Below are 24,443 nucleotides of genomic sequence, written 5' to 3' on the forward strand. Positions count from 1 at the left end.
TGAAAAAAAAATGATAAGCAGATTAGAATAAAGAAACCACCTGTGTGGATTTACTGAAAAAGGCAGACTATAAAGTTAGAAGTACTTTGATAAGAATTTAGTTGTAAAAAGAATGCATCCTTATCTTCTAGGACTTCTTTGTTCTGCTTTTTCTACAAAAGAATGAATTCTTGATAAATGGATACCATCATCTCTGCAAAGTAGTCGACTTGACACTAATTTTCAATCATGTTAACCTTTCATACCTGTGAATGATTTATGTATGAGAACTTCCACTCTATTTTAAGAGTACTTTCTTTGGATATGCCAGCTTTTCTCACATGTTGGGATAGACTATTTGGATAAATTGTTAGATTTACCAAAAGTTAAACAAGACTACAAAGGAAAAAAAAAAATGAAAAAACACCACCAATCACTATGTAAACACATATATTGAAAGTAGTCATTTTAGAGCTAAAAATATTCTTCTCTTTTTATAAGGAAGATTAGGTCATTAAATAGTGATTCCAATGGCATTAAAACTTACTTTGCCATCGGTTTGCATATTCATGGAAAAGTATGGGAGCCAAGAGTGAGTGTAAAAACAAACCCATTAATTATGGAAGGTACAAAATGGAAAATACCAAGCCTACAAATAGTATAGTCCTTGTATGTCCTTGAATGTCCCGCTCAGCCCTTGCATGCCATCCCTCTCCCTCAGAAGTCTGAGCTATGTCTGAAGTTGGTGTAGGCTGCATTCCTGACAATAGCAGGGTTGTAGTGGAAACTGTCTTCACCACCTAAGTTATGGGGCCTGATACAGTGAATACCATACAAGCAGTGGGTCTGCCTGCCCTAAATTATGCCTGTTCATGTGACCCCATCATTATTCCCAGGATCTGTGCCCTTTGCCCTTGATCTCATTTCTACAGGATTTAGACAAGTGTCAGACCCTTGGAATGCTATACAATAGTGACCTTGATTCCTTGACTTTGCTCTGGAAAAAAACGGAGTTTAAATCTAGTGTTGAAATTACATGGAATGCTTTGTAACTATGGTAGTTGGGCTATTCCTGATTCAAAAGAAGCTCTAGCCCTCTTTCAGAGAGACATCTGCTTTTTGATTTGGCTCAGGCTTTCTGGTCTTAAAGAGAGATAATGCATTTATAGAAGACTAAAGCCTCTTTGTTGTTGCTACTTTTGTGTTGCATTTGATACATGGGGAAATAAAAGTGATTGCTGCTTAATATGTTAACTTTCCAGATATTGTTTCTAAAGCGCTAACCTTTTAATTGTCAAATACAACACGTTCTGTAAACAAAACAAAAAACTGCTTGGCAAATGATACTAGAATAAAGATGGTGGGATGTTTAGTGCTTGATGGATGAACAAGTGGAAAGAGGGTGTAATTCGGAACCAAGAGGCACCACCCCATAGCTGGTCCTGAGCTCCTTTGGGGGGAAAAGCAGTCTTTAATTACATCTGGTACTCATTAATTGTTTTTGGAGTCTCTTTCCAGATCTGTTCCCCCATCAGCCTCCCATTGAGCAACAGAAATTCCAGATGGTTCCCTCCATATGCCAGTGTTCATTCTCTCAAGTAGGATAGATTGGTCACTGACAGAGTGGAATGGAGTAGCCTTGGCCAAGTCAAGAGAAGGTGAAAAGTACTGGGCCACAGTTAAACTAGAGGTGGTCTATCGTTCATGTTTTTTAAGTGGGTTGTATAAGTAACTCTTTCTGAGTGATTTTTCTGAAATATCTTGAGTAATTTCATGGAAAGAATGCTACTTCTAGAGAATTCGGTTGATTCTAATTTTCCACACCTGGAACAGAGAGAAATCCTCTAAAACTTGCTATTATTGCTGAAAGTTGGTCAATTTGAACCAAAGTTCAAAATTCAAATTTGGTTCAAATTTGGCAGCTGATCTCTGGAGACTGCATTAGGATGAATTATTTTGCTACTTGCAATGATAGCTGTAATCTCTGTTATTGTGATAAAAGAGAATTCCTTTATAAAAATCTTTTGGGGGCATATGTTTATTTTATTTTAGCAGAATTTTCTTATAAAAGGGACATTGATAAATTTTTCATTTTGAAGAAGATGGGAATAAAGATAGGGTCAACCTCCACATAATGAAAAAATATACGAGGTCTGACAATTAAGTTTGCGAAATTGTTGCAACGATGTTGCTAACCTTTTTTGATATCAGAGGGATTATTCATCATGAATTTGTACCAACTGGACAAACAGTTAACCAAGTTTATTATTTGGAAGTGCTGAAAAGGCTGTGTGAAAAAGTTAGACGACCTGAACTTTTCACCAACAATTCATGGCTCTTGCATCACGACAACCCACCAGCTCACACGGCACTGTCTGTGAGGGAGTTTTTAGCCAGTAAGCAAATAACTGTATTGGAACACCTTCCCTGCTCACCTGATCTGGCCCCCAATGACTTGTTTTTTCACCTGAAGATAAAGGAAATATTGAAAGGAAGACATTTTGATGACATTCAGGACATCAAGGGTAATACGAGGACAGCTCTGATGGCCATTCCAGAAAAAGAGTTCCAAAATTGCTTTGAAGGGTGGACTAGGTGCTGGCATCGGTGCATAGCTTCCCGAGGGGAGTACTTAGAAGGTGACCGTAGTGATATTCAGCAATGAGGTATGGAGCACTTTTTCTAGGATGAGTTCGTGAACTTAGTTGTCTGACCTTGTGTTATCATTCAAGTATATTACATTGTATTTATTTTCTTATTTGTCTTTATCTGATAATGAGAAATATGTCTTACTTATATTTGAATTCCCATTACCTAGCAAGATTTGGCACATCGTGAGGAAAGAAATTAGGAAAGAAGAAAAGGTGAACAGACAGATCAGGAAATTTCAAAGGGAAAGGTGTCACTGAAAGAAATAAGAGTAATGCTTCTATTCTTGTCTTTATTTTACACTTTTTCTCTGATACTTATTGGATTTTACATGTGATATATGTGTGCCCATGCATGCACTTTTCTTTGGTTTTATTTTTGAGCACTTAATATATGATAGGTGCTGAGCAAATAAACGTAGGTATGACAGCTATGGTCTCTATTCTCATGGAGCTTGTAATTATTAGGCTATCTGTGATTTGTAGGAAATTTGCTGGTATATTTGGAGTGAGTAGGGCAATTAAAAGAAAAATTTCTTCTAAGGGGTTATGTGATAAAGACCAAAGGGAAATTTTAAATTTCATGTAATTGTCATATTTTAACTGAAAAGTATGTTCAAAAGAGGACTAATATCATACTTTTATGAATTTATGATATGGATGAGAGAAAGCATTTATTAAAACAATTTCATTGTTTTATAAAATCAGGCTCAACAGCCAAACATTGGTAGAAAAGGCCATTGGTTGGAAGAAGTAAAGGCCATTGTATAGAATTCTTGTTTTCAAAGGTGCTTGCTTGAAATAATTTGTCTTGCTTTTGAAGTCATGCTAGTCATGAACCCATACAAATATATGTTAAACGTAGAACATTCTCTAGATATTTCACTCTTTTTATGCATGTTTATAAAGTGCCAGAGATTAAATTTAATTTTATATATATATATATATATATATATATATATATATATATATATATATATATATACATTTTTTTCCCATTTGGTTAGCCTGATTATTCATTTTGTATCAGTCACTAGTAAACTCTTGAATTTAAGGTGTGTGGGGACCTAAACTTGACAGTTTATTTCATCTTTATCTTTGAGGTAACAATAAGCACGAGGGATATTGAAAAATAGATGGTTTCTTCACCTAATGAAGTAACAGTGGGAGAGAAAGAGATAATTACACTGAGACCAGCCCAGTGACAGTTGCCCCCTTACATATAATAATATATATATGTAATTACAATGATATGCTTTAGTGCTCTATCATAAGAATGTACAAGGTTTCACTGGAGAGTGACAAGAGAGAGATTTCCACGGTGGGACTGGGAATGGCTTACTAGGAGAGCTGAAATTTAGGTTGGTTCTGATGGATGAGTGGATGGCGCTGATGCTGTTGGATAGTGATTGTACCTTTGGGACCACTGTTCTACTGTCCAATGGAGAGACAAGGGAAAAGAGAGAACACATACAGTAGGATTTATGGATCAGGCCTAGAGAGGTCACACTTCCATTCTTCCTGCATTTTATTGACTACAACTCAGCCATAGGACTTCATCTAACTGCAAAGTAATCTGGAAGAGATAGTCTAACTCAACCCAGAAAGAAAAGGAAAATGATTGGTTTCCAACCCTACAGTCTCTACTACAGGCAGGTATACCTGTCTTATAGCTAGGGAAGTAGGCAGGACTAGAAAAGACAACTCAGGAAAAGCTAATAAAAGCAGGTTCTTAAGAACAGCAGGGTGCATTACTTCCTGAAATAAAACATGAGATTATGTTAACAAAATTCCTTAAAAATCCTTACTTGTGTCGGTGATTATGGTACCTGAAATTTAAGCAGAAATATTTATTTGATATATTTAATTTGTGTTGAATTATTGCTGAGCTTCAGGAAACAACACAGTACTTTGGCAAATGTGTAAAATGTACTATTTTAAGTGATAATTTTTTATTAATTTATTACTCTAATGTTACTTCTAGAGAAAATCTGTGATTCTTCTGAAGTTGTAACTGTTTTTATAAAAGGGGAGAGGAAGAGAAATGGAAACTGTTTTTATAAAAGGGGAGAGGAAGAGAAATGATTTTAAGTTGTCTAAAGAGTTCTAAAAGCATGCCAGGCTAGTAGACAACAGTTTTTATAAAAGGGGAGAGGAAGAGAAACTGTTTTTATAAAGGGAAACTGTTTTATAAAAGGGGAGAGGAAGAGAAATGAAAACTGTTTTTATAAAAGGGAAGAGGAAACTGTTTTCAAAAAAGGAGAGAGGAAGAGAAATGGTTTTAAGTTGTCTGAAGAGCTCTAAAAGCATGCCAGGCTAGTGGACAACAGGACAGATAATGAAAATAGTCAGCATTTATTGAGCACATAGCAGACACTTTGCTTTACATGGTAGGAATTGGGGCATTGAGAATGGCTCACCAGTACTCTATAAGCACTTCAACTCTATTAACCCATTTAACCCTCACAAAAACCCTATAAATGAAGCAGGTATTTTTATTATTATTCTCATTTCACAGATTAGATAATTGAGGGGCCAAGAAGTAAAGTTGTTGGTCCACACAACTACAAAGTAACAGAGCTGGGATTCACATCCACATAGTCAGAGGCCAAGATCTTTTCCATGGTTCTTGACCTGTCTGAAACTAGAGCCAAAGTGAAGGGACAGGACAAAGCATTGGCACCTTATCTGTACATTTGCACTAAAGAGAGGAGGCTTGGGACAGCTGTTTGGAGCATAAGCAAAGCCTTCTGGCCATAACACTCGGTTTATTAAGCAATGGTAGAATTTATTAATCATGGCTTTTTCTCCCCTGCCTCTTCTTAAGGCCTAGACGTTGACAAACTACCAAGGGTGCCAAAAAAAAAGTATACAAGTGGACACTTTGGTCAATGTTGTTGAAGCAGTAGTTTGCCATAATCAAAAGTGTCTGGACGCCCACGGTAACCACTTTGAGCACCTCTTGTAACTGCAGAAGTCAAACGTGACTTGTGTTCACCTTTTGTTATCGGTATATATTGAGTATTACAATTTTTATACAGTTTTCCAAAAAAATATTTATACCTTTTTTTGGCACCCTCTGTGTTTGTTCTTCCAGATACTGCACCTTTTCTGCCATAAGCAGTGATGTAAGCAGCTCCTGAATTTGCTGGAGAACCACAGAATAAGTCACTAGAGGAGAGAAGGCAATTCTTGTCTTGGTTACATGTCTGAGCAATTTCTTTTCTCTCTGCAGACAGGACTGTCTTTGTCGATGTAGAGCTTCCATTGCTCAAAGGCCTCTATGTGATGGGGACTTTAGAATTCCCCGTGGACAGAAGCAACATTCTGAGTGTGGCGTGCATGGTCATTGCAGGCGGGGAGCTGAGAGTTGGTGAGTAAAGGGCACAAGGATTGGGAGCATAATGAGAATTAAGCTCTGTGAGAAAGGACTTGGCAAATGGTGTGTCATTAGCAGGTTGCTTCATGGCATTTGGGAAGAGCTAAGATAAGTAGTGAGTTTACTAGTAAGACTTTTCTTCAGCCAGCTTTAGACACAAAGACGGGTCCTTGGTCTGTCTCCCATGTCCACCCACTATCATCAGATCATGTTTCTGGCCCCATGCTACTGCTCATTCCAGGGCTCTTTCTGCCTCCTCCAGGCCACAGATCAGTTCTCCCCTCCATTCTTTGTATGAGAACTTACGGGCAGCTCACTTGTTCGGATCTCATAAAATGGTTTGTTATCCTTTGATCCACTAACTCACAATAAAATTTCAGTTACTATCTTAGTGCACATGCTTGGCAAAACAGACCTGAAACAAAGCTTATGTGCTCATGCTTTACTGGGACAAATAATTGTAGTGAAGAGGGAGTAAAGGAAAAAGAGAAGTGAAGGAGAAAAGAGAGAAAACAAACACAAGGTGGCCACAGCTTCTCATGGAGACGTGGCTGTTCACTTGGCTGTGTGATATGCTTTGAGAGAAGCCTTTACAGAACCACCCTATCTTGGAACAAAGGGGAGAAAGCTTGGGGGGAGGCAAATAATTCACTTGGTCTACCCCTCTTTCTTTGTTATGTTTTGTGGCTCCCTGTGCGGCTACTGGGGGCCAGAGATTCAGTGGGTGCTAGGAGTGAGCCATGTTGCTGAAACAACAAGCAGGAAAGCAGGATGGAGTGGATCTGGGGTTAACCAGAAGTGGTGCATTGGCTTTAAAAACAAACAAACAAACAAACAAACAAACAAACAAACAAAAATATATATACACATGTATGGTATAATTAGACTATAACAATATAATAATATATATACATAAATATGGTATAAATAGACTATATATATAGTCTAGTATATATATATATAGACTCATATATATATGTGTGTGTATATATATATATATATATATATATATATATATATATACTTATATGAGTTGCAATAGGGATTTATTGTTACTTGGAACTGTTATAGGCAATAAGTGTACAATGATGAAAACACGTGTCCTGCCCTCAAAGGAACTACTTTTGAACTTAGTGAAGCATTCTACTCTGCTCCCAAAAAGGAGATTAAAAGAGAATTCCCAGAAAGAGTAATACTTTTTACCAGAGAAATAAATCTCTGATGGTGAGGAAATGTTTAGATATTGTTTGGTAGCACCCACGTTTTAAAATCACTGTGGGAGAGACCAATCCAAAGCTTAATCACTGTAAAAAGATTCCTGAAAACTTGTGGTCAAGGCTCTTCTTGAATAGTTCCAGTGACAGAAAAATCAAAAGCTTTCGAGACAACCTGTTCCCACTTTAAAAAATCCTATTAGAGTTGTTTTCCTTTTGTTAAGCCAAATTCTGTCTTCTAATGTCTGTTGGTTCAGGTTCTTCTATTTGATCCTTATAGGATGAGAATTAAATTTCCTTTCCTTTGGTAGTTATTAATTCACATTTTCTTGAATCTTCTCTTTTTCAGGTTATGCAGGTCCTATTATTTTAACCATAGTTAAGTAATAGTTACTTCAATCATCATTATCATTATTATTATATTGTTATAGTCTAGTTATACAATTTTAATCATAGTGATTGATGTTTTAAGATAATTTTATTTTTCAATCTATTGTACACAACTGGAAAATACAGAACAACAATAGAAACTTATATTGAAGACATGAAGTAATCACTCATATTCCCAAATGTAAAGATAATCACGGTTAACATTTTGTAGTCTTGTCTTAATATTTTTTCCTCTACATGCATAAATACATGCACACACATACTTAAAAATGTAGGGTATACAGAAAATTTTTTGAATCCTATGTTAACAATGTGAAAATTTCCCCAGCTCATTCTATTTCCAAGACATAATATTTTTAAATTAAATTTATTGGGGTAACATTGGTTAATAACATTATGTAAATTTCAGGTGTGCAACTTTATAATACAATTACATACTCTGTTGTGTGCGCACCGCCCAAAATCTAATCTCCTTTCATCGCCTCGTATTTGACCTTTTTTACTCTTTTCATCCACCCCTCAACCCCATTCCCCTCTGGTAACCACCATTTTGTTGTTTCTATCAGTGAGTTTGGTGGCTTTTTGTTTGTTTGTTTATTGCTTTTTGTTTTATATCTCACACGTGAGTGAAATCATATGGTTCTTGTTCTTTTCCATCTGACTCATTTCTCTTAGCATAATACTTTCAAGATCTATCCATGTTGTTGCAAATGGCAATATTTCATCGTTGTTTTTTTTTGGCTGAGTACAATTTCATTGTGTATATGTACCACATCTTTTTAATCCAATCATCCAGTGAAGGGCACTTGGGTTGTTTCCATGTCTTGACTGTGGTAAATAACGCTGCAGTGAACAAAGAGGTGCATATATCGTTACAAATAAGTGCTTTCAAGTTTTTCAGGTAGATACCCAGAAGAGGGATTGCTGGATCATATGGTAGCTTTATTATTAGTTTCCTGAGGAAACTTTAGACTGTTTTTCATAGTGGCAGCATCAATTTACATTCCACCAGCAGTGTATGAGTGTTTCCTCTAAGACATAATTTTAATAGTTTTAATATTCCATATCTATGTGAGTATATTCATATACATACATGTATAACAATTTAGATAACCATTTTTCTATTGTTGAACGTCAAGTTTATTTCAGATTTTTTTTTGTCTTGTAACATACTTTGCCATGAACATTTTATCATTTAAATTATTCATATCTCTGATTATTTCCTTAGGATGGATTTTTATAAGTGGAATTAATGGGCCTAAGGATAAGTGCATGTTTTAAGGACCTTGATATGTATTGTCAAATCACTTTTCAGAAAGATTTTTCAAATTTGCATTTCCTCCACATTTCTCACTGTTATGAGATCTCCTTATACTTAATATTTTTGCTAAACATACTTGTTTTGTTTAATTCCTCTGACAGTATGAAGCCAGAGGGCAAGGACTATTCCACCTGCATAAGTATAAGAATGAAACAAGTATAGTAGTTAAAAGCATGGGCTCTAAGTCAGACAGCTTGGGATCACATCCAGCTTGGTCACCTATTTGCTATTTGATCTAAAGCAAATCAACCTATGGACACCTCCGTTCCTTCATCTGTAAAATATCCTGGCAACAGCAATAGAATCTCCCTCAAAAGGATGTTGAAACCATTAAACATAACAGCTCCTACATATTAAGTGTTTGGCATATACTAGGTGTTTAATAAATGTTAGTTTATCTGTCAAGGTGCCTGAGGAAATACTAGTAGATGTATTGGACAATCCGAATAGACTTTGATACAGAAACCACTTACAAATATACAAATGGCATGAAGCGTACCCCAAGGCTAGTAGCAGCAGAACATTCTAATCAGAGATGAAGGGGGAAGAGTGGAGATGGTTGTCAGACTGCACCATGATCTTTTGTACAGCTGGGGCCCACTTGGGAAGGACCTATAGGAATAAGTAATCTGATCTCACTCTCTTTCTTCTCATTTTCTGCTCACTATCATTTGGCCAAACCCAAATGGAATCGAAGTAAAGGAGAACCCATTGAAGTAATACTGCTTGCAGGTCAACAGCATCTTGAGGCACTGAGTAGAGTAAAGAAGGGCAGAGTTTGGAAATGGAAGCTGTTCAGCAGTCAGCTTCAATCTACCATAACAGATATGATTCTCTTATAAATACAGTCAAGGTTTAAACTAACTTCTTTGTCCAGCCATGTCATGCTTCTGGTCCAGCCAACTATAGTGTCAGCTCTAATTTCTGTTCTTTTTTATATATGCTGCCTCAAATATGTATCTCTACATTGTACACTTGTGTAGGAATTATTTGGTTTTTCCCTTGGGTCTTAGTACAATGCTGTTTACTATTTCCTTATTTTATTATAAATCCATCTTTACACAATGGACAAATCCTTTTGAATTCTGATCTTTTCCTCGCAAATTAATATCATTTGCTTATTTGTTAAATATTCTATAAAAGCCTTATCCAGTTATAGAAATATTAAATAAAACCGAGCCTTGTTCTTGTTACTAGAAAACTTATTTTGGGTTGACATCTTCTATTGCTAAGATTGATCTTTTTCTTTAATTTTTATTTCTGAAGTTATTTATTACTATAACAAAAACTTGTAGCCTGAAAATCTGCACCTTTGAAGGGAATGACACTATGCCACTGTCCAGTTTTGATATACACATTTCAAGTCTTATTTGTAAATGTTTCCATTTCCAACTCTATTTTTATCTATTACTAGACAAGAGTGTATTCTTTTGCTCCCTGCTTTGTTCATGCATTTCAGACCTAAAAGTTGATTATTAAAACCCATCTGCCCAGTCCTATGTGTATTATGCCTGAAGGAAGACTTTCAACCCATCTGTCCAATTCTAGCACACCCTAAAGAAATCACAACATGAAATAGGTAATAAGACTAGTTAGTAAATAAACTTAATAGATGTGGACATTGGTACGGAGCACTGCCAGAATATGTCTGCTATTTGATGCCATTTGATCCAAGTTCCAACATTGTGGAATTATATTTCTTGGTGGTCCTGCTTTTAAGGCAACTGGTCTTGGCAAAGGGTACCAATTGCGTTTTGGTAGAGTAGAATGATAATGGTCGCATTCGAAGGGAAGTTTCAGATCAAAGCTTTGCTTAGAGGGCTACAGCTGCATCACAAATGTCAAACTCAATTTCACTCTGTGTTCAGTGATTGTCTCGTTAGTCTGATAAAACACTTAAGATAAGCTTAAAGTATTTCACTTTAAAAAGGATTGTGTGTCCATTCTTTCCTTCATCATCTGTTTGCTCATTGCCTCACATGAGCTAAGGACCATGGGAGAAGTTGGGTGTACAGAAATAGGAGCCGTGAACCTAGCTTTCAATAAAGTAATGGAGACAAGCGAGAACATAATTAGAAGTATCATCTCTTTCAACCGAGGCGGGGGCTTAAAGATAGGGAAGAGATCTAAAAGGCATATATTTGTGGATGAGCATTGTACCTTTAGGAAATTGTAGGCAATGGGTATGTCTAGATTGTAGGATTTATAGAATAGTAGCCAATGAAACTTCTTGGTCTTGTAGATTATATTAAGGGATTTGGATTTTTATCATGAAGGCAGTGGGTAGTCACTGGATAGTTTTAAGCAGGATACATATAGTAACATGGTGAGATTTGGTCTTAGAAAGATCACTCCGGGCTGGCAGTGTGACATGTATTGAAAGGGGCACAATGAAAAATGAGAAGGCTACTGAGGTGTTTCAGGAACACAATTGTAAAGGATTGAACTAGCACATTGGAGTTAAAGAGGAAGAATGAGTTAGAGAGATATTGAGGAAGTATAAAATCACTAGAATCTAGTGGCAATTTTGATGTGAGGTGAGAAGCAGTCATTTAGAATACATTCTAGGTTTCAGGCTGGGAGATCTGGATTGATGGTGGTGCCAGGATGGAATCTCCTTCCTACCACTTATTAGTTGAGTGACTCTGGGTAAATTACATGAGCAAACTATGCCTCAGATTTTAAAAATTTATTTACCCCTAAAATGGGAATAACAATAGTGCTTATTTTGTAGACTTTTATAAAAATTAAATGAGTTAATATTTATTAAAGTGCTTGAACAGAGTCAGGCACATAGTAAGCTCTTAGAGTGGTTTGTTGAGTACAGATTTCAGTGGGATATGTAAGTGCTAACATGTAGAGGGCAAATAAATTTATGAGAAAGTGTAGGAGAGAGGACTTGTGCAGAAGATAATATTTGGGGGTCGTCAGCGAAAATGTGAAAGCAAAGATGTTAGACAGAGGAGAAACAATGACCAAAGCAGAATTTTGGGGAGCACCAACATTTTAAGGGTGGTAAAGGAAGTGGAATTCAGGAAAAAGAAAGGAAAAGAAATTGCTATGTAGGTAGAAGGAAAATGAAATGACAAGAAAATAATATCTTGAAAAGAAGTAATTTACAGGACAGAAGGAGTGGTTAGCAGCATGAGATACCATGGAGAGAACAAAGAAAGTAGGGGGGGAAATTGACCATCTTATTCTACCTTATTTTTTTTATAATGGCTGTGTAATATAGTTTTGACATAAAATGTTTTTTGCATGTAGAACACAGAAAAAATTCAACACGTTACTTGAAGGATAGTAACTTCTAATATGTTCAACGCCATTTATCTATTCTTTAACAACTTCATTTTTTTGGATTTAATATAACCTTAAGTACAATTGAATATATTAAATCTCGTGTTTGAAAATGAAGTTATCCGTATTAAAAGTGATGTCATCCAATTTCATATGTTTTCATTAATAACAAGCTTTCTTTTTCTTTTTCATTTTTGTATTAGTTTCAGGTGTACAAAACAATATAATTAGACATTTACACCCCTCACAAAGTGATAATCCCCCACCCCTTTCTTTTGGATAATAAAATGAAACAAATGAGTATCTATTAAGAAGAAAACAATTTCTTTGATATGGTGATTTTTCAAAATTTTATTTGTAGGTTTGTCCCTGTCTCTGTCCCCTTCCCTTACTTTCTCTTTCATTGAATGCCAACTCAGTGCCAAGCATTCTTCCTGGGACTTGAGTATTCAGAGAGGAGCAAGACAGATGAGATTCCTGCTTGCCTTCTTTTGTTGGGTGGGAACAGACAATGAAATAGTAAAATAAATGTGGGAGATAATGTTAGATGGAAATACACGGTCTGAAGGAAACTAAAGGGGAGATTGAGTTGAAGAGAGGTCCAAGTTGGATGCTGGCACCACAGATTACGTAGGTAGTAAAAACTTTTTTGAAGAGTCAATGTGAACTTCAGATCATAGAGACAAAAAAGAGCCAGACCTGCAAAAATTTGGACAAGAGGCTTTCAGACAGAAGGAAGAGGTAGTGTAAAAGTCTGGAGGCAGAGGCAGGATGGTGATTTACATAGTTGTGAGTCAGAAAGGCGTCCACAGTAGCTGGAGAATAGCAAACAGTAGACACGAGTTTCATGATGTAGGCTGGATTTTAAGCTATGCAGTGTTGTTCTCTAAAGCATTAAAGCACAAATGAGTACAAATAGTGCTGAAAATCGTTACTTTTTGATAATCTCATGGGTATGACCTTAACAAGACAGAAATTAGTTGAGGAGCTTCATAAGTAAGGAATTTCTAGGGCCTGGATTATAATTCTAGTTTAGCAACTCATTATACAACTTCTGGAAAATCCCCCAATAGTTTTATAACTATGATATTAGGCTGTTGCAATAGTAATTGCAATTTAAATGGTTAAAAATAATTGCAAAAACCGCAATTACTTTTGCACCATCAACCTAATATTCTAGACCTCAGAGACTGTGTGAATCGTCTGTCTAATTGTATGGGTAAGGAAACTGAGCTCCAAAGAGATTACTGATTTGTTCCAAGGTCTCACAGATGGTAAAGAATAAGGCCAGAATTAGAGGCTATTTTAGTTACCTTAAATACTCATCCTTTAAGCTTTTAACCAAGGACTAGTTTTACTATGAGACTTTCTTGTCTCCATTCAGCAGGTTTCAGTGTATCTTTTCTTCTGGTCCATTCTATTCATTCATATTGTCATTATTGATTTCATTTCACTGTTATAAAATGGTATGTTTTCATGAATGTCCTCTCTATATTAGATGATGCTTCTTGAGAACAATTTGTAACCCTAGTACCTAGTGCATAGTCGACTTCTGATAATGGGCTGTGTGACTGATTGGTATATATGAAAATGAATGGACATATCTGAATCTGTCTTTCAGCTCCATGCCTTTTCCTTATAACACATTCCGTCTCCCTATACTGAAATGTCAACATCTGTGAGGATGTTATAGTGTTAAAGTACAAATGACTATAATGTTTCTGTCCCTACGTGAAAGGAACAAAACAAAGGTAAAAACACATTTAAAAAGTTGGTGATTTTGTACAGATCCAAAATATTTTAATTTTTAGTCTGTCTAGGAGAGAAAAACTGATAAAAATGCCTGACTCAGTCTGTATAATTAACATTGATTTGCCGTTGTTTTAAATGTTTGTATTTCTTTGCTTATGAATAGCTGTTTATACTCATCTTTTTCATCAGTGTCTTTTCTAAGACATTGTTTCTATGCTTTAATATGTGCTCCTTGTTATGTTAGATACCAATGACACGAACATGTTACTAGCCTTAATGTTCATTCAACTCAATGGAGAGCATTTTAATCTTATACTTTTAAAATTGCAAATAGAAAATTCTCTTGTGATTTTGTAAGAGGATTTCAGAGGATAACCAGTAATAATAAATTTGTATCTTTAAAACTTAATAGAACCCTTCTCGATCCCCACGTAAGCAATGACATGCCCCGCAACTCGGTGGCTCTGAGAACTCAGCAGTTCACTGCTCCTTTGGCCTTTTACAGCCAGGTGATGTGATGTGCTGCCCAGTTACTCAGTAATTAGGCTAGGAACTGGGTTTTTATCCTAAAAGTTGTCACATGTTTTGTAAAGCCAGTGATGGGTATTGTCAGTCTATCTCACATTTGTAGTTGAGAGCCTAAGGTCATCATTAGCACTTTGATTATCAGGAAATGAAGTACTAGGTGTATGGAAGTTTCTTTCATTGCTTCCAAGACTGGGATTTTCTCAATCCTAAAGAAGAAGACAAATCCATACACAGTTTATTGCCTTCGAAACTGACAGTTCTGTATGACTCATTAGATGATTAAGTAATAAGGAGACAAAACACAGAAAAGTGTAGATTAAAACATATTCTCCAACTTATAGCCACAATACCCAGTAGTCAGATCATTAAGTACCCAGAGAGAATCCTGTATCATGTTTGTTTAAAAAAAATATATTAAGTAAAAAATATACATAAATATATGAGTATGTATCTATATGTATTAGTATATATGTGTATATATATGTATATATATAAATATCCTCTTTCAAGTTTAACTATAATTAGAAAAATAATAGAAATAACCACACATTTAATGTATAAATATACATAGATATCTGCAAAATAAATTATAAATTAGCTTACACAGATCATCAGTCGACAGATCAGTTTCTGTTTACACTGATAGCTCTCTAATCAAACTACTAATTAGCTGATAAAATAAAAAGGTAACATCAAATGGATGTGACTTTTAAATATTGTACTTGTTTAATGATGAGGGCAAAAGCACAAAAGTTTTATTTTTCTGCTGGTTCAGGAAACACGAAACTATTTCTATGAGTCCCTAAGAAGACTGACAGCCAACTGTTCAATAATACATATTCAAAAATGAGATTAAGCACAGAAATATCTATTTATTTTCCTACATATATTAATTCTCTGACAAACATCATATTATATATATATGCAAAACACTGATGCAAGAAACAACTTATGTTTTATTAGACTATCAGATAGTCTATACTAAACATATTTACAGTAATCATCTTTAATATTTTCTAAATTAGTGTTTCCCAAACTATATTTGATTCTCTTGAAATTCTATCGTAGTAACATAACATTTCTTACAAATTTATTATTTTTAAATTATTAAATAGTTAATTATATAATAAAAAACATTGTTAAATTTAGTTAATTATTTTTGCATGGAAAAACTAAATAATTTTAAGCAAACAGGTGAATAAGTGAATGAATGGATAATTTGTTTACTTGATTAGAAACCCTTGTAAGAGTGTTTGAGTTTAAGAGGAATTTAATTGTCTTTCCTTCAGTTCCTTGGACTGGACATTCAAATAAGTGATCATAGAATATTTTACCTTTGAAATGTCTAGTTTCTAGTACTTTAGAAACAGGTCATCATTTGCTAGGAAGAGCTCGGCTTTCTTTTCTTTAGTTTCAAATTTAAATGTTAATTTTGTTAATTAAATGTTAATTTTTTAATGTTTTATTTCTCCATCTCACTATTTTTTGTTATTATTACTATTAAGAGCCAATATTTTTAAAGCAAGTATTACATACTGACACTGTGCCATGTATCATTAACATGCACTAAGTTATTTAACCCTCACAAAAAATGGATGCTATCATTGTGTCTGTTTTATAGTGGCAGAAATCAAGGTTTACAGAAATGAATTTGCTCAACCCCACTTAGGATGGTTTAAGGATTTTTATGCACTTTGCTAGTATGTGAATGAATGAATTATATTAATTTCCATTTTATATTCTATCAATTGTTGATCAATTAAGAGGTCTCACTAATAATAAAAATATGTCAGCTGGAATAAAATCACTCTCTGGGTGGTTAGACATAATTATTTGATAATACCTACTGGTTATGCTTATTGTAACAGATTCTTATTTTATTGGTCTATAATAAGCCCTTCCATCCTCCTTTTTTTTTCCCTTATATGGGATTGATTCTATTGGAGAGGGGTGTTTTAGGGATCAAACACACACTGGGAATTACAAGCTAATTCAGAATACAATATGCTTCATAATTTAATTGGTTCAGTACTATTTGCCAGCTTGAGTGTGTTAAGTTATAATGTTCTGTAGGCTCTGCTCTGAAGAAAATAGCTCTAGTAGCACATGAGAAAAATAGTTACATTCCAGTTAAAAGCTCAACTTCCAAAGTTATCACCATGTAACCTACTTCCAAGGACAGGAGAAAATGTGTACAATTGATTTTGGGGGGTAATTTCTTCACCTATCTTTCATGTACAATTATGATATTTATAAAATGCCAAGGTTAACTTGCACAGAAACACAAATTATTATGAAATACAATGTGTTGCTTTGGATTTAGTGAACAAGACCTGCAGAAAAGTTTATTAGGACAATGTGTCTAAAACTGTCATCAGTATACATTAAATATATGCAGTATTTCATGTATCAGTTATACGTCAATCAAGCTGTAGAAAAATTAATGTCATGGAGAAGCAAAAAAACAAGTATAATTTTTGTCAGTTTCCATTCTTTAGATCAACAAAATTGATGAGTGCTTGGAAAATAATCAGTTAATAAATTTTAATTTGTTGTGAAATATGACACATGTACAGAGAAGTTTATAAACTAAAATATACACAGCTCAGTTAAACATTACAGATCCATTCTAGTGGGTATATAGTGGGATCTCATTATTGTTTTAATTTGCATTTCTCTAATTTGTAATGTGATTGAGTACTTTTAAAATTTTTATTGTGTATTTTATATCCTGTTTGTGAAATACCTATTCTCTTACTGCATTTATGATTATCTGTTTTATATGGATTAATTGAAGTCATTTATATATTTTGGAATGTATCATTTCTTGGTTACATGTGTTATAAATATCTTTGCCCACTCTGTGGCTGTTTTTTCTCTATTAATGGTATTTTTAGATAATTGGAAAATTTTTAGTTTAATATAACTCATTTTATAAACCTTTCCCAATATGAACTGTACACTTTGCATAAAAAGTAGTCAACAAGCATATGCTACATGATACCAGTCTTTTCAAATGTGTTAAGCTTTAGGGTCATCATGTGATCCATACTGATGAATGTCTTGTGCACGTTTCAAAAGAATATGTCTCTTTTTTGAGTCTAGTTCTCCACCTACACATTATGTCTAGTTGGCTAATTGTATTATTCAATTAGCTATATATATCCTCACTATTTTTTGTTTATTTCATAAGCAGTTGTGTTATATTTGCCACTGTTATTATAGATAATACATATTTTTCATTGGAATTCCGTCAATGTTTCCTTCACTTATTCTGAAGCTATGATGCTAGGCACAGCCATGCTTAAAATTATTATAACATTGGTGAAATGAATCTTTTTTACTGTGCAGTATTCCTCTTTATTTCTAATTGTTTTCTATAAAGGGAATGGTTAAAATTACTTAGCTCATCATTTTTGGGTAAAACATAAATGAACTCTATTGGCAGTACACAGCCACTTCTCTCCATTAGCTCACTGTAAAGAGAAGGAGCCAGTCAGGTAAAAAGCACTTATAGTATCGTTTAGAAGTATCGAGGTAAAACACTATATGGTGTGATAGCCCATAATGTGAGGGCCACATAACCCAGATTTAGTTTACAAGGAAAGATCCCAAAGGGAGTGGGCTGTGAGGGGCGTTTGGGCTTTTTAGGGACTTATGTGGCTCAGCTACTGAGCATGTCAAAGAAACTGGGGGGAAAAAAGGGGTTCTAAATGGACAAAGTTGTTTCTGATTGTGTGCTATTTCAAAGTGTTCTAATATTTGCATTTATGAATAGATAACATTGCAGTGACGAACTTTGGGTCTTAATCTTTGTCCACATTCCACACTATTTCTTTAAGACAGGTTCCTTGAAGCAAAATTGCTACAGCAAGTGGCACGGACATTTTTATACACAAAGAGGCATGCAATTCAGATCATAGAAGGCTTTTAGAAATAAATTACAGTGGAGCCAAGTTTTCAGGGATGATTAGGAGTTAGACAGGATGAAGGTGAAGGATATCAAAGCCTGGGGTATCTCCTGTCCACAGAGGAGAGAGTAGAGGGGTTGGCAAGTAATTCAGTGTGGGTGGGTTGGCTTAGTTCCATGGCATGGGTAGCTATGTTGAGAGAGTGGGCTTAAGTGTAAACTAAGTTTATACTTGATTTCATCAAAGAGGTTTAGTTAATAAAATAATATAAAGTCCTTTTTCTTACCCTTGAAGTTCATGGAATCCATTTGTACCATATTCATCAAATCATTATAATGGTTATCATTCATATACCAGAACTTATTTTCTTCCATCTCCCCAGGTGGTTTCAGCATCTGGAACATATTCTGTTTCCCTTCCATTGCCTTCCATCATATTAAATAATGGCGACTTCCCTTTCCTTATTTCCTATTCCTCTATGCCCACATGCCCTAGGATGGTACTTATTAAGTCTAAGCCTAGCTCTACCACTTATTAGCTGTGTAATTTCTGACAAGTTACTTGATGTCTCTTTGTCTCAGGTTCCTCCTGAGAACCTTTATATCCATCATTGGGTTGTGAGAATTCCATGAAATCATGTGTGCATAAATCCCTGGCCTGTCTTTGCAGCACAGTGCAGTGATTTCCCCTCCATTATGAGTATCTAAATTTGTCCAGGTTGAAAATGCCTTTTGCTACAGTGTACAGCAGCTAGAAGCAGCTTGCAAAAGGAAAATCAGAGAGGAATTGCATTATTCTGAGAGGAACTGCATTGTCCTGAGGTGGCTACTGTCATTTAGGGGCAAAGCCCAAGCCAGTGAGAATGCTTTACCTTTCTTTGACTGCTCGATTTAAGAATACAATAAGGAGCCCAGCCTTTAGGGCTTTCCATTTACCATTTTTTTCAAATTGGAGTACAGCATAAGGAATAGAGTCAGTGGAACTGTAACAGATATATACGATATATCATCCCTCTGACATTGTATAGTAGAATGGGGGAGGGGGATTATCATTTTGTGAGGGGTATAAATGTCTAACTGTTACATTGTTTTGTACACCTGAAACAAGTAATCGTATATATATATTATATTATATATAATATATATGTAAGACTATATATATGTATAATCTTTATATATGTATATATGAAGATGCATTTCATTTTAATGTTACAACAGCATATATTTCCTTCTCTTAGGTCATTCTTGTCTTCTTTCTACTCAGTCCCTATCCTCTATCTTTCCCTTCCCCCACATCACAACAAAGAATCCAAATTCTGGTTATTTCAGATACCACAAAATCACGGCAGGCTAATTTTGCCCAGACTTTCTGTGAAAACTCCACATGTGCTGCCGTTTGGGGTTGCATAATTGATTCAATCTCTGATTTTAGAGGAACGCTGAACTCCTTTTGTGGGACCCTGTATACATTTCTCTAGGGCAAAAACTGTCCTACTTTTTTCTCTCTGGTATCCGTTTAGTGCTGGGCCATTTTTCCCCCTAAGAATCTAAACTACCCTCCGTGAAATAAATGAAATCACAGCTGGAAAACAGCTTAGTGGACAGACTTAAAACCACAAGATAAGAGCTGCACCACACACATTTTCTTAACATTCTTCTCTTCCCCTGCTTCCCTTTTCTCTGCTCTGGCACATCTTTGTTTTGGCTAAGAGGATATGTTGGTCACTCTGCTGAGCAGTGGTGTTACCTACATGGACCTTACCATCTCACTGGGAATGCCCAGTAGGCTCTAATCCTTGTTGGCCATGGACTGTATGACTCTAAGCAGATTTACGTATCTCTCTGATTCTTACTTTCAGCAGTTCCTCATAGACTAGTGACTATGAGGCCTGGCCTATAAAGTTAGGTACAGTATGTAGCAAGCTACAAACTCACATTGAGTCTTTTGGTTTACCAGGTATGAAGTGCCAAGTGGGGAGGATGATTTTATGCCCCTGAAAGACCTCATAACCAAAATGACAACCAGGCAATTTTAAGTTTACCATTTACTTCATACTGTACTTGGCAACCCCATTTCTGGTAATGTTTGCAGGAATTTTCGAACTGGAAAGTCTTGTTTGGTAGCAGACTTCTTTGGTGAACCTGCTTGTTTTAGTATGTAGTTTGGAGACTTGTCTTTTCACCAGTTGCTTCTTGAAAAATCGATTTATTTGTAATATTTTCTGTACTCTATGATATATTTTTTGAAGAAAATAATCTTTGTGAAGTCCATACTCACTACCACTATTTCAGCAAATTCCCCAAACAATTCTCGTACTATAAAAGTGACCAAACTCCACTGTTTACATCAAGGGAATAATGTCAGAAGTACTTCCCAACTGATGTCTGAGTGTTATAGCCTGTATGGATTGTGTCCTTATGCTGTTAACAGAATTTATTTAGGCTTAGACAATAACCTATTTGTTATATAGATAACTTGTTTAATAAAACATTCAGCATAAACAGGCCATTATTTGAATTTAGACTCTGTTACTTACTAGTTGGATAAATTTGGACAAGTCCCTTAACGTCTAAGCCTCATTATGTATGAATATTTAAAATAGAGATAAAAATCATACTTATTTCTCAGGTTTGTTGTGAGCACTAACTGCTAAAATGCATGTAAAGCAATTTGGGGATCCAGCCATAGAGAAGGTATCAGCCAGGTTTTGCTGTAGGAATGGTGTCTAACAAATAATCCTCAAAGCTCAGTGGCATAAAGCAACAAATATTTATGATAAACTCAGTTGGAATTGCTTCCAGCCTGTATGTTCTCTTCAGATCCACTACATATGTCTCTTCATTCAGGCACGTGAGGCTGTTTAAACAATTCTCCTTTAATGGCAGAGTACATCATTGTAAGTGACTTGGTGAAAACCTGCCAAGAAATTTAGAGCATCAACTCAGAACTGGCATTACTACCACTTCTACAAAAATTTCATTGATTAAAAGAAGTCATATGACCAGGATAAATATTAGGAGGTCAGGAATATTTACTGTGTCCTAATGAAGAAAAAAAGAGTGAACTTTGCCCAACTCCAAACTACCTTAGAGAAGTCTACTGCAGCTCATTTTCCCCTTTTATTTCCCTATGTGACAATTGGCTCTTCTCCAGATAGTCTACTCTAGAGTATGTGTTTTGGATTCCCGAAATTGCATTACAGTTTCCCTCTCTCTGTTTTAATTTCAAATTAATATAAATGATATACTTTTCTTTGTAAACAGGTACTTTAGAGAATCCCTTAAAAAAGGAACAAAATCTTCTGATTCTCCTTAGAGCTTCAGAGGAAGTCTCTTGCGATCGTTACAATGGAATTCATATTGATCCAGGAACAATTGGTAAGAGTATAATATAGTTTCCATTAAAAACGACCATATGATCTCACTTACATGCAGAATCTAAAGAAAAGAATCAGTGAATGAACTAATCAGAAACAGTTTTGGAGACAAAGAGGAAAAACTGAAGGTTGTTAGATGGGCGGGGGCATGGGGATAAGGGGGAAGTTGAGGGGATTAGAAAACAGTCAGTAACCACAAGATGGCCATGGGGTTTTGAAAAATAATTTGGGGAACGTAATCAATAATGTTGTAAAGATTTTGTAGGGTATCCGATGGACACATGTCCCTTTTGGGAGACCACCTCAGGGATGATGTAGATGCCTGATCACTGCACTGTACACCCGAAGCTGAACAATCATGAATGCCAACTATAACTTATATATATATATATATATATATATATATATATATATATATATATATATATACATACTTACAAGAAGCGGAGTACAGCATTAGGAATAGAGACAGTGGAAATGTAATGGCTCTGTGCGATGTCAGAGAGATAGTGAATGGGGGGAGAGGGGTTCACACAGTGTGAGGGATATAAATGATAAACGTCTAATATTACTTTGTCTTGTGCACCTGAAACTAATAAAAAAAAAAGAAATAAAGAAATAAAATGAAATGTGTATGTGTGGTAGAGGAGTACCAGTCATAGAGCATCTACTAAATTTCAGGTACTCTTTTAATTAATCTATATTTATTATTTCACTTACCACCTCTCCTCTAAGCAGTGTCCATTTTAAAGATGTCAAAACTAAGACTTAGAGATGATGAACAATATGAAAAAAGCCACACAGCTTTACAGTGTCAGAATTTAGGTTTACATCGAGATTGGCCAGACACCAAAATCTGGACTAAGTGTCTGTGTTAGCAACCATAAATACCATGTGGTTATTGATATAGTTTTTAAAGCTGATAGATCGAAAGATTACTAAGAAACATTTCTATTGACAGTTTCTTAATTAGATACTGCCACAATTCCAAATCTTATTTTAAAGTTGTTCTACATGAGAGCATAGAAACTGGGACTGACCTTGTATAACCTTGCTGTAAGAGCCACACAATAACTTAATTTTAAGGGATAACTATAAGAGGTTGTTTTTCAGATTTCTAGTATTTTCTCACTTTTTATGTATGGCATCACTAATTTTATAAGATATTAGTGACTCAGTAAAATCGAAACAATCATGTTAGGATAGTATGAAGTTGGGTACCCTAGTTCCATAATATATAGCCTTTGACATATAATGCTTTATGCTTTATTGTTTCCAAAGGATTTTTCAGACTTGCTTTTTATTTTATCTTTTTAAGAATATGAGGTTTGAGAATAGTTTTTTTTTTGTTTGTTTGTTTTTTAAGTTGCTAAACTAGATGAAGCATCACAGGAACATTCAATCTTTTTTTGCCTGTGTTGTCCACTCTGTTCTATGGAGTGCCACATTGGATTAAATATTGTATAAGGAGTATAAAAGGATGCCTGTCCTGATGTCCATATCCAGCCATATGACCAAACTAGTGCTTTTGAAATTTTCTCTGATACTAAATTGAATAAGGAATGAAATATTTGTTTCACGATATGCTTAGAATTTTGTGATATCAAGTAAATAACATATCTTAATCTCTTTAAGTATTGAAACTACCTTGAAACAAATAAGAAATTGCGTCACTTTATAGTAAAACTTTGATGATTTTGATTGATCAAGGAATCTGCTTTTCTGGTCAATTGAATATTCTGGATAATTCAGATGCAAGGAAATAAACTGATTTTGGTTATCTTTGTTGTTGGAAGTGTCTGTAAATTACTTCATGTTCTATCCTTGCCTAGCTTACTAAGCCAATAGTGAAAAAGATGGAATTTCTTTTAAAGATAATTATGATGATGATATCTTCTAAAAGATATATATATGTGTGTGTGTGTGTGTGTATATATATATATATATATATATATATATATATGATATATATATATGGGAATATACATATGAGTATACATATATAGTTATGAAAGATTAACTTCAGGATATGTTCAGAAAGTGAGTATTTTTAACATTTCCATTAATCCTGACTTTAGTTTTATTATCTTCTAACTTTTTTTAAATTAAAGTATCAAAAAAATTATGAATGTTGTCATAAATAGTTGGCTATGTTTTAATTAATATATATTTTTGGTTTACATTGAATGAAAAGTCAAAGCATGTTTTTTTGTAACTTACTGCTCTTTGTTTCTTTTATTTATATGTTTTCTGCTAAAAAATATACAATCTTTAGATCTCAAGACTCATGATTTGCAGCAAAATGGGGTTCACCAATCCTGGGGTATGGAGACAATCCATTTGGGCACAGGAAGAAAATATTAGTACTTCTATTCAGACATATATGAATGTATTCCTGTGTAGGTTTGTTTACTAAAAATAATTAAACATGCATTCAAAAGAAGTGCATGATCATAATTTTGTTACTGCTTGGGTTCACGCCCAAAACATTTTTAGACCACTAGAGTAGGAAGAATTGTGCTTTATTTGATTTTAAATAGCAGTAAAACATGTAAGAGGAAAGACCTGAAGGAATAAAACTGGACTGCATCAAGCATGTCCTTGGTAAGACTTTAATTTATGAGTCTGAAATAAATTATATTTTGAAA

At 34.8% G+C, this 24,443-nt stretch overlaps 1 protein-coding gene across 1 annotated transcript in view; it reads left to right on the forward strand.

The window, feature by feature from the left end:
- The window catches only part of PKHD1 (PKHD1 ciliary IPT domain containing fibrocystin/polyductin), a 442,189-nt gene that overhangs the window by 264,279 nt on the left and 153,467 nt on the right, over window positions 1-24,443 (forward strand). Inside the window, exons 53-54 of the mRNA XM_081044785.1 lie at window positions 5,863-6,000; window positions 21,683-21,796. Of these exons, the coding sequence (XP_080900911.1) occupies window positions 5,863-6,000; window positions 21,683-21,796 (252 nt within the window). The remainder of the gene's footprint in view (window positions 1-5,862; window positions 6,001-21,682; window positions 21,797-24,443) is intronic.

Source organism: Rhinolophus hipposideros (assembly GCF_964194185.1).
Source record: "Rhinolophus hipposideros genome assembly, chromosome: 3".
Taxonomy (NCBI): domain Eukaryota; kingdom Metazoa; phylum Chordata; class Mammalia; order Chiroptera; family Rhinolophidae; genus Rhinolophus; species Rhinolophus hipposideros.